Source organism: Triticum aestivum, chromosome 3D (assembly GCF_018294505.1).
Source record: "Triticum aestivum cultivar Chinese Spring chromosome 3D, IWGSC CS RefSeq v2.1, whole genome shotgun sequence".
Taxonomy (NCBI): Eukaryota; Viridiplantae; Streptophyta; class Magnoliopsida; order Poales; family Poaceae; genus Triticum; species Triticum aestivum.
Genome location: NC_057802.1, coordinates 31,810,393 through 31,826,647, shown reverse-complemented (window position 1 = coordinate 31,826,647; position 16,255 = coordinate 31,810,393). Strand labels below are relative to the sequence as shown.

Genomic DNA, 16,255 nt, shown 5'->3' with positions numbered 1-16,255 from the left:
ATGCGTACTACTTCATGGTGGTACGGTAATTCTGTCTTGGAAGTCATGTTGCTAGACAACAATGAACCTACGAGCTATGGAGAAGCGATGGTGGGCCCGCATTCCGACGAATGGCTCGAGGCCATAAAATCCGAGAGAGGATCCATGTATGAAAACAAAGTATAGACTTTGGAAGAACTACTTGATGGTCGTAAGGCTGTTGGGTACAGATGGATTCTAAAAGGGAAGACAGACAATGATGGTATGTATCACCATTAAGAAAGCTCGACTTGTCACTAAGATGTTTTCTGACAAGTTCAAGGAGTTGACTACGATGAGACTTTCTCACTCGTAGCGATGCTAAGAGTCTGTTGGAATTATATTAGCAGTTACTACATCATTTATGAACTCTTGCAGATAGGATGTCCAAACATTGTTTCCTCGATGATTTTCTTGAGGAAAGGTTGTATGTGATACAACCAGAAGGTTTTGTCAATCCTAAAAGATGCTAACAAGTAAGCAAAGCTCCAACGATCCTTCTAAGGACTGGAGTAAGCATCTCGGAGTTGGAATATACGCTTTGATGAGATGATCAAAGATTTTGGGTTTATACAAAGTTTATGAGAACTTGTATTTCCAAAGAAGTGAGTGGGAGCACTATAGAATTTCTGATGAGTATATGTTGTTAACATATTGTTGATCAGAAATGATGTAGAATTTCTAGAAAGCATATAGGGTTATTTGAAAAGTGTTTTTCAATGGAAAACCTGGATTAAGCTACTTGAACATTGAGCATCAAGATCTATAAGGATAGATAAAAAACGCTTAATAGTACATTCAAATGAACACATATCGTGACAAGATTTTGAAGGAGTTCAAAATAGATCGGCAAAGAAGGAGTTCTTGGCTGTGTTATAAGGTGTGAGTATTGAGTAAGACTCAAGACCTGACCACGGCAGAAGAGAGTGAAAGGACGAAGGCCGTCCCCTATGCTTTAGACGTAGGCTCCACAGTATGCTATGCTGTGTACCGCACCTGAAGTGTGCCTTGCCATGAGTCAGCCAAGGGGTACAAGTGTGATCCAGGAATGGATCACAGGACAGCGGTCAAGGTTATCCTTAGTAACTAGTGGACTAAGGCATTTCTCGATTATGGAGGTGGTAAAAGAGTTCGTCGTAAAGGGTTACGCCGATGCAAACTTTGATACTAATCTGGATGACTCTGAGTAGTAGACCGGATTCGTATAGTAGAGCGGTTATTTGGAATAGTTCCAAATAGCGCGTGGTAGCTGCATCTAGGAGATGACATAGAGATTTGTAAAGCACACACGGATCTGAAAAATTCAGACCCGTTGACTAATATCCTCTCTCACAAGTGAGATATGATCAAACCCAATGGGTGTTGGATTCATTACAGTCACATAGTGATGTGAACTAGATTATTGACTCTAGTGCAAGTGGGAGACTGTTGGAAATATGCCCTAGAGGCAATAATAAAATGGTTATTATTATATTTCCTTGTTCATGATAATTGTCTATTGTTCATGCTATAATTGTATTAACTGGAAACCGTAATACATGTGTGAATACATAGACCACAACATGTCCCTAGTGAGCCTCTAGTTGACTAGCTCGTTGATCAATAGATGGTTATGGTTTCCTGACCATGGACATTGGATGTCATTGATAACGGGATCACATCATTAGGAGAATGATGTGATGGACAAGACCCAATCCTAAGCATAGCACAAGATCGTGTAGTTCGTTTGCTAAGAGATTTTCTAATGTCAAGTATCATTTCCTTAGACCATGAGATTGTGCAACTCCTGGATACCGTAGGAGTGCTTTGGGTGTATCAAATGTCACAACGTAACTGGGTGGCTATAAAGGTGCACTACAGGTATCTCCGAAAGTGTCTGTTGGGTTGGCACGAATCGAGACTGGGATTTGTCACTCCGTATGACGGAGAGATATCTCTGGGCCCACTCGGTAATGCATCATCATAATGAGCTCAATGTGACTAAGTAGTTAGTCACGGGATCATGCATTACGAAATGAGTAAAGTGACTTGCCGTTAACGAGATTGAACGAGGTATTGGGATACCGACGATCGAATCTCGGGCAAGTAACATACCGATTGACAAAGGGAATTGTATACGGGATTGATTGAATCCCCGACATCGTGGTTCATCCGATGAGATCATCGTGGAACATGTGGGAGCCAACATGGTTATCCAGATCCCGCTGTTGGTTATTGGCCGGAGAGATGTCTCGGTCATGTCTGCATAGTTCCCAAACACGTAGGGTCTACACACTTAAGGTTCGATGACGCTAGGGTTATAGGGAATAGATGTACGTGGTTACCGAATGTTGTTCGGAGTCCCGGATGAGATCCCGGACGTCACGAGGAGTCCCAGAATGGTCCGGAGGTGAAGATTTATATATGGGAAGTCCAGTTTCAGTCACCGAAAATGTTTCGGGGTTTATCGGTATTGTACCGGGACCACCGAAGGGGTTCCGGAGGTCCACCTGCCCCGAAGGACCTAATGGGCTGTAGTTGGGTGGGAACCAGCCCCTTAGTGGGCTGGTGCGCCCCCCCCCCAAGGGCCCAAGGCACCTAGGGTTGGAAACCCTACGGGGCCGCTGCCCCCTCGGGGGCGGGTGCCCCCCCTAGTTGGAAACCCTAAGGGGGCCGCTGCCCCCCCCCCAAGGGCCCGCCCCCCCCCCCCCTCTAGATGGATCTAGGGGGCCGGCGCCCCCTCCCCTTCCCCTATATATAGTGGGGGTTTTGGGGCTGCCAGAGACACGAGTCTCCCTCTCTCTTGGCGCAGCCCTACCCCTCTCCCTCCTCGTCTCTCGCAGTGCTTGGCGAAGCCCTGCTGGAGTGCCATGCTCCTCCACCACCACCACGCCGTCGTGCTGCTGCTGGACGGAGTCTTCCCCAACCTCTCCCTCTCCCTTGCTGGATCAAGGCGCGGGAGACGTCACCGGGCTGCACGTGTGTTGAACGCGGAGGCACCGTTGTTCGGTGCTTAGATCGGATTCGGCCACGATCTGAATCGCTTCGTGTACGACTCCACCGACCGCGTTCTTGCAACGCTTCCGCATCGCGATCTTCAAAGGTATGAAGATGCACTCCCCTCTCGTTGCTAGTAAACTCCATAGATTGATCTTAGTGATGCGTAGAAAATTTTAATTTCTGCAACGATCCCCAACAGCTTTTGCATTGATTCTTTTTGCTGTAGATCAATAAACAAATTGCCTAGGATGTCCTATTTTGGTAGAATTTTTTGAGTTCCAGAAGTTTGCGTTAGTTACAGATTACTACAGACTGTTCTGTTTTTGACAGATTCTGTTTTTCGTGTGTTGTTTGCTTATTTTGATGAATCTATGGCTAGTAAAATAGTTTATAAACCATAGAGAAGTTGGAATACAGTAGGTTTAACACCAATATAAATAAAGAATGAGTTCATTACAGTACCTTGAAGTGGTGTTTTTTTTTCTTTCGCTAACGGAGCTCACGAGAATTTCTGTTGAGTTTTGTGTTGTGAAGTTTTCACGTTTTGGGTAAAGATTTGATGGATTATGGAATAAGGAGTGGCAAGAGCCTAAGCTTGGGGATTCCCATGGCACCCCAAGATATTCAAGGATAACCAAAAGCCTAAGCTTGGGGATGCCCCGGAAGGCATCCCCTCTTTCGTCTTCGTCTATCGGTAACTTTACTTGGAGCTATATTTTTATTCACCACATGATATGTGTTTTGCTTGGAGCGTCTTGTATGATATTAGTCTTTGCTTTTAAGTTTACCACAATCATCCTTGTTGTACACACCTTTTGGGAGAGACCCACTTGATTTAGAATTTATTAGAATACTCTATGCGCTTCACTTATATCTTTTGAGCTAGATAATTTTGCTCTATGTGCTTCACTTATATTTTCTAGAGCACGGCGGTGGCTTTATTTTGAAGAAATTTTTGATCTCTCATGCTTCACTTATATTATTTCGAGAGTCTTTTAGAACAGCATGGTATTTGCTATGGTTATAAATTTGGTCCTAGAATGATGAGCATCCAAGTTGGGTATAATAAAAACTGTCATAGAAAGTGCATGAAACACTATGATCAATTTGATGCTTGATAATTGTTTTGAGATATAAAGGTGGTAATGTTAGAGTCATGCTAGTTGGGTAATTATGAAATTGAGAAATACTTGTATTGAAGTTGGCAAGTCCCGTAGCATGCACGTATGGTAAAAGTTGTGTGACAAATTTGTTGCATGAGATGCTCTTTTAATCGTCTTCCTTATGAGTGGAGGTCGGGATCGCGCGATGGTTAACTCCTACCAACCCTTCCCCTAGGAGCATGCGTAGTAGTACTTTGCTTCGAGGGCAAGTAGATTTTTGCAATAAGTATATGAGTTCTTTATGACTAATGTGAGTCCATGGACATACGCACACTCATCCTTCCACTTTGCTAGCCTCTATTATGCCGTGCAACTTTCGCCGGTATCATGCGACTGTTGGGGAACGTAGTAATTTCAAAAAAATTCCTACGCTCACGCAAGATCATGGTGATGCATAGCAACGAGAGGGGAGAGTGTTGTCCACGTACCCTCGTAGACCGAAAGCGGAAGCGTTATCACAAGGCGGTTGATGTAGTCGTACGTCTTCACGATCCGACCGATCAAGTACCGAACGCACGGCACCTCCGAGTTCAGCACACGTTCAGCTCGATGACGTCCCTCGAACTCCGATCCAGCCGAGTGTTGAGGGAGAGTTTCGTCAGCACGACGGCGTGGTGACGATGATGATGTTCTACCGACGCAGGGCTTCGCCTAAGCTCCGCAACGATATTATCGAGGTGTAATATGGTGGACGGGGGGCACCGCACACGGCTAAAATATCGTATATCAATTGTGTGTAGAGGTGCCCCCTGCCCCCATATATAAAGAAGCAAGGGGGAGGCCGGCTCTTGGAGATCTATTCGATGTAACTCTTTTTGCGGTGTGTTTGTCGAGATCCGATGAATTGTGGGTTTATGATCAAGTTTATCTATGAGAAATATTTGAATCTCCTCTGAATTCTTTTATGTATGATTGGTTATCTTTGGAAGTCTCTTCGAATTATCAGTTTGGTTTGGCCTACTAGATTGATCTTTATTGCAATGGGAGAAGTGCTTAGCTTTGGGTTCAATCTTGCGGTGTCCTTTCCCAGTGACAGCAGGGGCAGCAAGGCACGTATTGTATTGTTGCCATCGAGGATAAAAATATGGGGTTTATATCATATTGTTTGAGTTTATCCTTCTACATCATGTCATCTTGCCTGATGCGTTACTCTGTTCTTATGAACTTAATACTCTAGATGCATATGCATGCTGGATAGCAGTCGATCTGTGGAGTAATAGTAGTAGATGCAGGCAGGAGTCGGTCTACTTGTTGCGGACGTGATGCCTATATACATGATCATGCCTAGATATTCTCATAACTATGCACTTTTCTATCAATTGCTCGACAGTAATTTGTTCACCCACCGTAATACTTATGCTATATTGAGAGAAGCCACTAGTGAAACCTATGGCCCCCAGGTCTATCTTATCATATAAGTTTCCAATCTACTTTATTTTGCAATCTTTACTTTCCAATCTATATCATAAAAATACCAAAAATATTTATGTTATTTTATTATCTCTATCAGATCTCACTTTCGCAAGTGGCCGTGAAGGGATTGAAACCCCTTTATCGCGTTGGTTGCGAGGTTCTTGTTTGTTTGTGTAGGTACGAGGGACTTGTGAGGAGCCTCCTACTGGATTGATACCTTGGTTCTCAAAAACTGAGGGAAATACTTACGCTACTTTGCTGCATCGCCCTTTCCTCTTCAAGGGAAAACCAATGCAGTGCTCAAGAGGTAGCAAGAAGGATTTCTGGCACCGTTGTCGGGGAGGTCTTCGCTCAAGTCAAGACATACCAAGTACCCATCACAAACTCATCTCCCTCGCATTACATTATTTGCCATTTGCTTCTCGTCTTCCTCTCCCCCACTTCATCCTTACCATTTTATTTGCCCTCTCTTTACCGTTTGCCTTCCCTTTGCCATGGCCGAATCAAAAATAACTAAGGGTTCTTTCCAGGGTTTTAGTACCTTGGATAGTCCCTCTATCCTCTCCAAGCTCATAAATAAGGATGTTATGGAAAGACCTACCAGAGTTATCAATGATTTCGATGAAGATGACTCCGAAATTTTTCGTTATTTACTTGATGAAACTTTAAAAGATGCTTGGGATAGGCTATTAAGGATTCGAGCTAGCTATGTGCCACAATATCAAGTTGAGATATACTTAAAAAGCTTTTACATTGGCTTACCCGCTTCCTTCCCCCTCACCCTCTCCTTCCTTCCCCCTCTTCCCTTCTTGGTGGAATCCTACTAGGACTAGTAGTCCTAGTAGGACTCCCCTCTTGGGGCGCACCTACAGGGGCCGGCCGGCCTCCCCCCTTGCTCCTTTATATACGGGGGCAGGGGGCACTCTAGAACACACAAGTTGATTGTTTAGCCGTGTGCGGTGCCCCCTCCACAGATTTCCACCTCGATCATATTGTCGTAGTGCTTAGGCGAAGCCCTGCGCCGGTAACTTCATCATCACTGTCACCACGCCGTCGTGCTGACGAAACTCCTCCTCGACCTCAGCTGGATCTAGAGTTCGTGGGACGTCACCGAGCTGAACGTTTGCAGATCGCGGAGGTGCCGTACCTTCGGTGCTAGGATCGGTCAGATCGTGAAGACGTACGACTACATCAACCGCGTTGTCGTAACGCTTCCGCTTTCGGTCTACGAGGATACGTAGACAACACTCTCCCCTCTCGTTGCTATGCATCACCTAGATAGATCTTGTGTGATCGTAGGAATTTTTTTGAAATTACCGCGTTCCCCAACAAGCGATCCTTCTGATTGATGCTCGCTGTCTGCTTACTGTATATTTCTTGGCGGCTCTCTCATTGCCTGGAAGACAAAGAAACATACTGCAGTTTCTCGCTCGAGCACAGATGCTGAGTTGCGAGCGATGGTTATGCTGACGACTGAGGTGACCTGGTTACGATGGTTACTTGAGGACTTTGGTGTGTCTGCTACTACACGGACTCCCTTATTGTCAGACAGTACAACCGTACAGGTGCTATCAGTATTGCACATGACTTGGTGAACACTCCCACAAGTGACAACAACAGTGCTTAAAATAGTTCTAGAGAAGATATTTGTGCATGAAGATGGTATGATAAAGAAAGCTTTGCAAAAGAAATGCGCTGAATTTAATAAACCATCGAGTGAACTAGTACTGTATGCTGTAGTACTCCAGAAAGTGCAAACCCATCCTACCCAACGCAAACCCACTCTCTGCATTTGCATGTCAAGCGACGACGACGTGCCCATGGCCGACGCCGACGCCGACGCCGGCGAGGTCCTCGACGCCATCGCCATGAGCAACCACGCCTTTGACGCGCAGCACCACCCCGCCGTCGAGAGCGCCCTGGCCTCCGACGCGCAGCACCACCCCGCCGCCGAGAGCGCCCTGGCCTCCGACGCGCAGCACCACCCCGCCGCCGAGAGCGCCCTCGCATCCGACGCGCACCACCACCTCGCCACCGAGAGCGCCCTGGCCTCCGACACCCAGCAGCACCCGGCCTCCATCACGGCCACCGCGCCAGCCCAGGAAACGGTGCCGCCCGAGCTCCACCACCACTTCCTCCACCTGCGCGGGGATGACGCCGCGGGGAGTTTCCTCGCGGCCGCGGTGAAGAGGGCCGAGGAAGCCATCGCCGACGAGTACGACGCGAGGGCGAGGCTCCTGGAGGCCAGGTGCGAGGAGGCGGCCGCGGCGGTGCGGGCGGCGGAGCAGGACATTAGCTGCCTCATCGACGAGCTCGCCGGTAATACTCCATAGATTGGTCGTGCTTTGAGCTCGATAATGATCTGATTATCTAGGCAAATCTTAATTGTTGTGTTGTTACCTTCCAGAGCTAAGGATCCTATCTGACGAGATCATACCACAGTTGAACTGTGAGGATCTGGAGGAGCAGAATCAGAGGCTCAGAGCTGAACTGGACGCGACGACGAAAGAGCTCGAGTGGAAGATGGACAAGATTGCAGAATTGCAGGAGCTGGAGAAGGTAGGCTCTTGTCATTTCTTACCTGAACTCTGAAATGCTGGCTTACATTCAGAGTGCTGAACTTTTTTACTCAGCTCTACAATGTCTTTTTACAAATTTACACCAGCATCAGTACCTAACAAAAAGTTACGGATGCTAATGTCGGATGCGAGGCCTCAGATGAGTGAGGCCTGAATTGCATTTCTTTTTACTGAAGTGAGCATCGACATCATATAAGTCCACAGAGACAGTAACTTGTGAGAGCGAACTGAAATGAAGCAACTAAACACAGTATAAATTCAAATCATCTAGAACTAGCATCAGTGTCAGTTTACTTTCGGTTTTCAGAGTGTCGTTTTGCAAATGAACACCAACAGCAGCAGTTATAAAATAAATGGGTTACAGATAACATTGTCGAATGCTCAAGTCAGGCTGAAAAGGGCGTGAAATGCATTTTTACAAATTACCCTGAATTGCTTATAGCCAAAAAATTACAGCGGCATGTCGAATTTTTTCATTGAACTGATAGTTATCAAAATGAAGCTTACAACCAACACAACACAGTATACATATGCAGCTGGGAGCAAAAACACCATAAATTCAAATCATCTACAGAATTAGCATCAGTGTCAGTTTGCTTTCAGTTTTCAGGGTGTTGGATTTTCACCTCAACTTCATAGTGTCGTTTTGGAGAAGAACACCGATATCGACTGTTACAAAAGAACAGTCACGGATAGTAAGTGGAATTTCCAAATCCGGCTGGGCTTGAAATTAAAAAAATTCAGCCAAAAATTGGAACTGTATGCCGACTTAATATTGTATTGACCATGGACCACAATTCAGCAAATGCTCAGAGAAACAATAACAGAGAGCATCTCCCCTGCTTACAGGCCACCATAGTTCATCTAAAAAGGTTTAATGGTTTTGAATTCATCTAAAAGGTTTAATGGTTGAATTCATCTAAAAAGGTTTGATGCTAGAATTTTTAACTCAAACCTTCTCAACACTGAAGATTTGTTTTTTTGTTTATTAATTGTCCACTGCCTGAATGAGGGAGTATGCTGCAGCTAGTAGTCTTCTCAAATCTGCCGTGTTGAGAAGATTTGAGTGGAAATTCTACACATTCACACGAATGTTTGTTCTTTTTAGCTAGATGTACAGTGATACTCCTTAACAGTAATAACCAACAAAGCTAGATTGTTTGTACATTAATACTCCTTAACAGTATGACCCGGTTTGCTTTCTCCAACTTGACATAGTCTTGCGTTGTTTTATTGTTTTAGGGTGCTTTGGAAGTCAACACACTGGACATGGCAGGTGGAGAGAGCAAGCTGGCTGACCATGGTCTGGGGCTGCATGAGCTGGAGAAGGTAGGGTCATGCATTTCTTATCTGAACTCTGTAACATGTTTACTTTCAGTTTTCAGAGTACTGAATTTTCACCTCAACTTTAGAGTGTCATTTAAAATATGAACACCGATGTCTGCAGTTATAAAAAAAAGTTACATATGGTAATGCTGAATATGCACTGAAAAAGCGTGATATGTCGAATGCTGAATTCTGTTTTTACTGATCATGGACAACATATGCTCAGAGAGGCAGTATCAGAGTGTACTTGCCCTGCTTTAGAAGCCAAAACATGTAGGTGGGAGTTAGCTTCAGTGTCAGTCCCTCATTCAATCCAGATGCTACCCAGGCAGTATTCCCCCTAAATTAGTATTAGGAAGCATCAGTTTAAAACAATTTCAGTGGAAACTCTAGACAAATATTTGCTCTTTTAGCTAGATTATCGCTACATTCATAACTAACAGACTGAGCACTCCACCGCAATATGACCATGTTCATGTCCTTTTTGTGGTCTTAGCAGAACTCCCCTACACATAAACAGGGTGCTTTTGATGTCAGCACATCGGAGTTGGGAGATGGAGAATGCAAGGTGGCTGATCATGCTCTCATGCTGCATGAAAACCACAAGGTTTCTTCTTCTCTTTCGTAGGACAATCGATAAGCTCATCTTCATCAAATTCTTAGTAGCTCCATCAAGCAGCAACCGATGTATATTCATACGCGCCTTGTAGCAAGAGATGGAGGCTATTCATGCCAAGCTAATTCAACTTGAGAGGCAACTGGAGCAAAGGGATAAAGCCCTAGTGCTCATCGCACGGCAGCTGAACATGAAACTACAAGCAGGGGAGATGCTCGCAGAGGAAGACCATCAACGTCTTTTTGCAGTAATGGCGTATGTGAGAAATATTCTGGATGAGGAAGGGAAAAGGATGAAAGTTCCATTGCTAGACCTCTTGAAAAGAGAGCAGGCCAACAGCAAAGAGCTCCAAGAGAATCACCAAGAGTTGATTCAGGTAAAAGTAGAAACCCATAGTTTTTCAAATTTCTAGTTGCTCTGTTTTCCTCATTGGGAGGAGTTACATTGTTGCTAGAGGTTTTAATCATTGAAATGATGATGATAATGTTTAAATGTGCAGGGTTTTGAGAACATACCGATTAGTGGGGGTGCCGTTGTTGGAATCAAAAGGATGGGCCAACTTGATGAAAATCCTTTTCGCGCCGTATGCAATTTGAAATACAGGGACAATGATCCAGAGGGAAAAGCTGCAAGGTTGGTCTCGTATTGGCAGGAGAAAATACAGAAGCCATCATGGCGTCCGTTTACTAAAATTCAGGTCGATGAAGAAGATAAGGTGTCTATCCAATTTCCCTACAGCATTCATGACCTTACATTCTCTGAATTTTGTGTGAATAATCACTTGGGTGCTTTTGGACAATTGCAGGAGGTTATAGATGACAATGATCCAAGACTAAGCAAGCTGCGGTCTGATTACGGCGACAGCATCTGCAATGCAGTGAAGGATGGACTGAGAGAGCTCAACGAGTATAGTTCTCGCGAGCGGCGCATCATGAATGAGGTCTGGAACTTCCGCGAAGGGCGGAAGGCGACGATGACAGAGATGATCACCTGCATTTTGGAGCAGCTGGCAGTGGCGGACCCAGGATTGCGAGGACAGGAATTCAAGATTCCCACAAAAAAATATTCAAATTCAATATAACCGGGTAGGTACAGCTGTTTGGTTGTATAACTGGAACGACAATAGTTCAATCAACTAACTAAAACACTTGAGATATCATCCAAGTTGCTGACATGTTGCTGTTACTTGGCTAATGATTTGCGCTTATTTTCGCACATCATTGTGTTTCTTCGTTGCTGGCAACATATGACTCGATTTTCACATTTTCATCTGCTTCATTTTTTCTGAATTTCTTTGCCTTGTTCTGCAAATAGAGAACAATCACAATGATGTGATACTATTACAGTGAAACAACAGAAAACACTCTCCCTAAGGAAACCCCGGACATACTACAAACAAGTTAAAAGGAACAGGCATGAACAAAATATGTAAGGCGCGAAACAATAACAGCAACGTGTACCTTCAAGGATTTTGTCATATCAGCAATCTCATTGTTGTCATTGGCAGATTCAGATAGACCAACTGTTTTCGTGAAACAAATAACAAGAGAAAAATATTTAATAACTCTACAAGAGAAAGAGAAGCCCACTAATAAATAAATGCACACGAAAGAATAATCAGACCTTTGGTGGAACAAATGCAGCTTCTCTCTTTCTTTTCATTTATTCTTATTTCTCTGACTGCTTATCTAGCTTCTCTTGCCATTTCTTTGCCGACTTCTTCTTGTCACTCATGACTTCTGGTCGGATGACACGTGTACACGTGGGGTTGGGAGCTTCACCTTGATGATGCCTTCATGAAGGAAACGATGATAAGGGCATCATCATCGCCGGCTCCGGCCAATGACTGAAGACCAAGTTTTCACCCCGATCCGTCCTAAGAAATCCACCTGATAACTTGTGCACTGTCTCGACCGCCTTCAAAGCCCCAGATCTAGCCGCCTAGATCCGGCGACCAACCGCAACAGCAGTGCCACCGTAGGAGCCCCGGCGCACCAGCCACTGCCTGAATGCGCCACCACTGGAGCCTGGGAGGAGGGCTCCCACTCCACCTTGCCAAACCGCGAGAGCCGCCGAGATGGATCCGGCACGCTCATCACCGTCTCTGATCTGAACCAATCTGTGGCAAAACCACGAGATCCCCGATGCAGGTCCGCCTTGGATAGGGACTGCACCACGTCATGCCGCCGCGGGAAGCCCAAGCTTCACCCGCCGCCACCTTCCAGGGCTGCCGCCCCGGGATCCAGCCGCCGCCGACAGGACGCGTCGCCCCCGTGCAGCATGCCGGAGGAGCCCCCTGATCCAGATCTGGACCGACAAGCTCACCACGGCCACCCCGCGCTGGCACACCCCGCCTGGCCGCGAATCTGCAGCAACCCGCGCCTCCGCGCCAGAGAGCCGCCATCCTCATCTCGGCATCTACATCCTCACCCCCTTCTGTAGCTGCTGCTCCTGTTGCATCTTCAACTAAGGACCAATCCTCCCAGTTGTGCAAATCCCTGATGACAAGCACTTCGAGCTTGGGGAAAGCAACTGCCACCATGGACCTCGGATTAGCCCTAGCCCCCCTGCAACCCACAAATTCGGGTTGCACATGATGTACCCCAAAATTTCGAAGAAGTTCTTTCAAAAGAGTGATATCTGAGTAATCCCGAGAAACACAAATCCATGCTTGGTTGCTAAAGGCTTCTTTCAAGTTTTCGGCATTATATATTTTTTGAGCTAGAGTTGTCTTCCCAACCCCTCCTGTTCCAACAATACCAACCTTGTATGCCTTCTCTTCCTTATGTGTAAAAATCCGTTCAACCAATCTTTTGCAAGCATGTAAAGTGTGCTTTCCCACAAGATTAGGCTCCACAAGGTGACTAGTTCCCATATGCTTCAGAGTCCGAACTTCTGCTTTAGGTTGCATATTCTGATGCTTTAAAAATCTTTCACCCGACTTTGAAATCTTCTCAAGATCGGCATTGAAGTCTCGGATTTAAACAGCAATCTTATGACGCTTCTGAACAACAGGAATGCAGGTGGAAAACGAAATACCACTACATTTAGTTGGCTTTCTTGATGATAAAGGACGTTCCACTAGTAGCTTGCCTCCTTCAGATCTTGCCAGGTCAATAATATCATCAGCATAATACATAGCATCTCTTAGCTCCCCAAGCCAATTGTTAACTGATGTCTCTTCTGTCCTCCTTGCCTCAGCATCATTAAGGAAGCATCGTGTTTGGATCATTATTCGCTGCAGTTCTCTGAGGTCTTCTTTTACCCCTAGAATCAGAACAGCCTCTTCTGTAATAACTTCTTGCAACCGAAATAAATCCTAAAGGAGGTGGACTAAGCTCGGAGACAATTTCTATGGGCTCAAGTTGAAAACATAACCGGCGCCAAATGCAAGGTGGCCTGGGGAAAAGTTTGCCTACCGCTGGCCAAGGGAGGGCTTGGTTTGCTCGACCTCCATCGCTTCAGTAAAGCTCTCAGGCTGCGCTGGCTGTGGCTCTCTTGGCAGCAGCCGCGGAGGCCATGGATGAGCTTTCCAGCCCCATGCGACAATGAGGACCGTGAGTTGTTTGCATCTGCTACCTCGGTGCAGTTGGGCAACGGAAAATCTGCGCTCTTCTGGACATGCAACTGGATCGAGTCTTCCACGCTGCACCGTGAGTTCCCAACTCTGTTTCAGCATTCAAGAAGGAAGAACAGGACGGTGGAAGATGCGTTGACAGAGGACAAATGGGTGCGAGATCTTAGACATGGAAACACAGCAGAGATTGCTCTTGAGTTCTTACAAATGTGGAGGAAGATTCAGGGAGCAGGCATTGTGCTTTCCTCCGAAGAGGACAAGATCAGCTGGGTCGCAGGAAGAGGAGGAGGTTCTTACTCGGCCAGAGCTGCGTACAATATTCAAACCAATGAAGTTTCTTCCTCGGGAATCAAAGCAGCATGCTGGAAGGCTTGGGCGCCAGGCACAGTGAAGATTTTCGCCTGGCTTCTCCTCAAGGACAGGCTATGGTGCAACGATCGTCTGCAACGTCGAGGATGGCCTAATGGGTATTTCTGCACCTGCTGCAACAGAAATTTGGAGAGTTCCACACACCTTTTCTGGGACTGCCCTTTCGCCCGATCAGTCTGGCAGATGGCGTCTTCAAGAGTTGGCTGTGCAGCGCTAAAGGAGAAGCGGGAAGCGAGCCACAGCTCTCTCAGGCACTGGGAACGGCTTACCGCCCTGACGCCTCAAAGCTGCAGAAAGGGTTTCAGGACAATGTTGCTGCTGATCACCTGGGAGCTTTGGAAAGAGAGGAACGCATGCGTCTTCAGAGGAAAAATGCCACAGACGGAGGATGTTCAGCGAGCCATCAGGGGCACGCTGGAGCTCTGGCGGCTTGCAGGAGCACGATGCCTTCAGCCCCCGTTCGGGGAAGATGTAGCGAGATAAAACTCCTTGCTTTCTTTAGTTTGGTTAGTTAGATCTTCCCAGTTCTTGTAAACCATGATCACTTGATCAATCATGTATTTCCCGCTGCTTTCTCCTAAATCAATGAAGCCAGTGACCCCGGATCTTTCAAAAAAAAAAATTGGCACATGATCCAACAAGGGAACCCAGTATGGCTGCCATCAGCCAAACTTGATGAGGTTGATCCACCAAAAATACAGTGATTCCTTGGGAAGTGTAGCAAACTTGCAGGCTGACAATGAATGGACGACATGTATGTTAGGATGGTTAAAAACATAGACAGTGTTCAACAAATTCATATCCATGTAACAGAAATTCAGAGATAACGTCATCTGTTTGCCGTTTAATTTTAATTTTTTAATAAGATAGTCTACTGCAGCTAAGTTAATAGTACCAATAATGACTTTAGTGGGGTCTTAAGGATTTCGGCCTTCAGCCCAGCATGATTTCGGTACATGATTTACCTGAGTCCTACGTGCTGGAGACTGGAATAGCTAAGAAGGTCAGTAGACCATGCATAATGCATGTCCATGTGGATGATGAGCTACACTGCTTGTTTTGCTACTTTGACTTAGTAGAAACTGTGTCTTTTGCCATTCGTTTACAAAATCAGTAGTAAGGCGCTACTATTCATGGAAACATGTTCATGTGTGGTACTATCATGGAAACAGAGATTCATGATCTGGAATACAGCACAGATCTTACCTTTCAAAGCCAATCCTTGAGCAAGAAATGAAACTCAAGAGCCAAAGCAATCATCTCGAAGAAGCAGATTGCTCCAGTGATCAGCCGATCGCCGCATTCAGATCTCAGTCAACCCGTCACTGTTTAATAAGATGTCAAATGGGACAAACCCAAGGGAGAGGGAAAGTAATTGGCTGGTTTGACCAGACGGCGCCGGAGGACCGGCAGAGGAGCTCGAGTAGGTGGCCGGCGGCGCGAGAAGATGGCGGAGGCGGCAGCGAACTTGGGCGCCGGAGGTAGAGAAAAGGGGATCGGTGCTCAGGTTTGGGCTGAAAGTTTCGTGGTTCTCCGTCAGTGAGTGACCATGGCACCCACTCGCGCGACGCTCTCCACCATTCAAGCCATCTGTCCTCGCCCCCCTCGCATCCTGCCACCTAGCACCGTCGCGCGCCTCGCGCCCGCTGCTCCGATCCAGATCCAGATGCGCCGTCGCCGGCCGCCCCGGTCGGGGCTCTCCGCGTCCTCTGAGTGGGTGCCAGGCCCTACCCACCAGGCGCCACGGCTCGTACGCCTGCGCTCACCCCGCTGCCACGGCTCGAATCCTTGAGATAATTACGCGATAGTACCACATTTGGGGGCGGTGGTGGCGAATTGGTACCACTTTTAAAAACTTTTACGTGTCAGTACTACGTTTGGGTCAAAACGTTGCAAATCGAGCTAATCTTCGTATTTCTACGTATTGACGCTGGAACTGACCGCCCGGGCCCGCGCGTCAGCTGCCACGCTGGCGAATCGGCACCCGCCCGCTCGCTCGATACGTGCGGTCCGACTCGAACCGGACCGGCCCGTGCTCTGTCTCTCCCTCTCCTTTCTTCTCTTCCTCTGTTCGTCGACGAACCCTAGCTCCCTCGCGCGTCTCTACGGCGATGGCGACGGACATTCCCCTCTTCGGCAACGGCGCGATAGGAGGAATCAAGGGGAGATCTCCAATCGAGGGCGGCGACGGCTACTCGAGCTCTGAGTATTCCAG

General features: G+C 46.7%; 1 protein-coding gene and 1 long non-coding RNA gene across 2 annotated transcripts; one reads left to right on the top strand and one right to left on the bottom strand.

Moving 5' to 3' along the window:
• The first annotated feature begins 7,325 nt into the window (after positions 1-7,325).
• Positions 7,326-11,309, top strand: LOC123077125 (factor of DNA methylation 1). Its single transcript, XM_044499342.1, has 7 exons — positions 7,326-7,892; positions 7,981-8,132; positions 9,395-9,481; positions 9,978-10,085; positions 10,189-10,470; positions 10,594-10,809; positions 10,900-11,309. Exons 1-7 carry the CDS (start codon positions 7,370-7,372, stop codon positions 11,173-11,175), a joined length of 1,644 nt encoding a protein of 547 aa, XP_044355277.1. The 5' UTR covers positions 7,326-7,369; the 3' UTR covers positions 11,176-11,309.
• LOC123077126 (uncharacterized) lies at positions 11,179-15,796 on the bottom strand. The gene is made up of 4 exons (XR_006436429.1): positions 15,247-15,796; positions 11,718-14,773; positions 11,555-11,616; positions 11,179-11,398 (listed from the first exon to the last, which is right to left on the bottom strand). It is a non-coding gene; the product is annotated as an uncharacterized lncRNA (long non-coding RNA).
• Positions 15,797-16,255: the final 459 nt, after the last annotated feature.

What these genes read in the sequence shown, in the direction of transcription:
- LOC123077125 (XM_044499342.1), top strand. Translation starts at nt 7,370, where the DNA reads ATGTCAAGCGACGACGACGTGCCCATGGCCGACGCCGACGCCGACGCC. An exon ending in CCTCATCGACGAGCTCGCCG is followed by an intron (nt 7,893 to 7,980) that starts GTAATACTCCAT and finishes GTTACCTTCCAG; the next exon opens with AGCTAAGGATCCTATCTGAC. An exon ending in ATCACCAAGAGTTGATTCAG is followed by an intron (nt 10,471 to 10,593) that starts GTAAAAGTAGAA and finishes TTAAATGTGCAG; the next exon opens with GGTTTTGAGAACATACCGAT.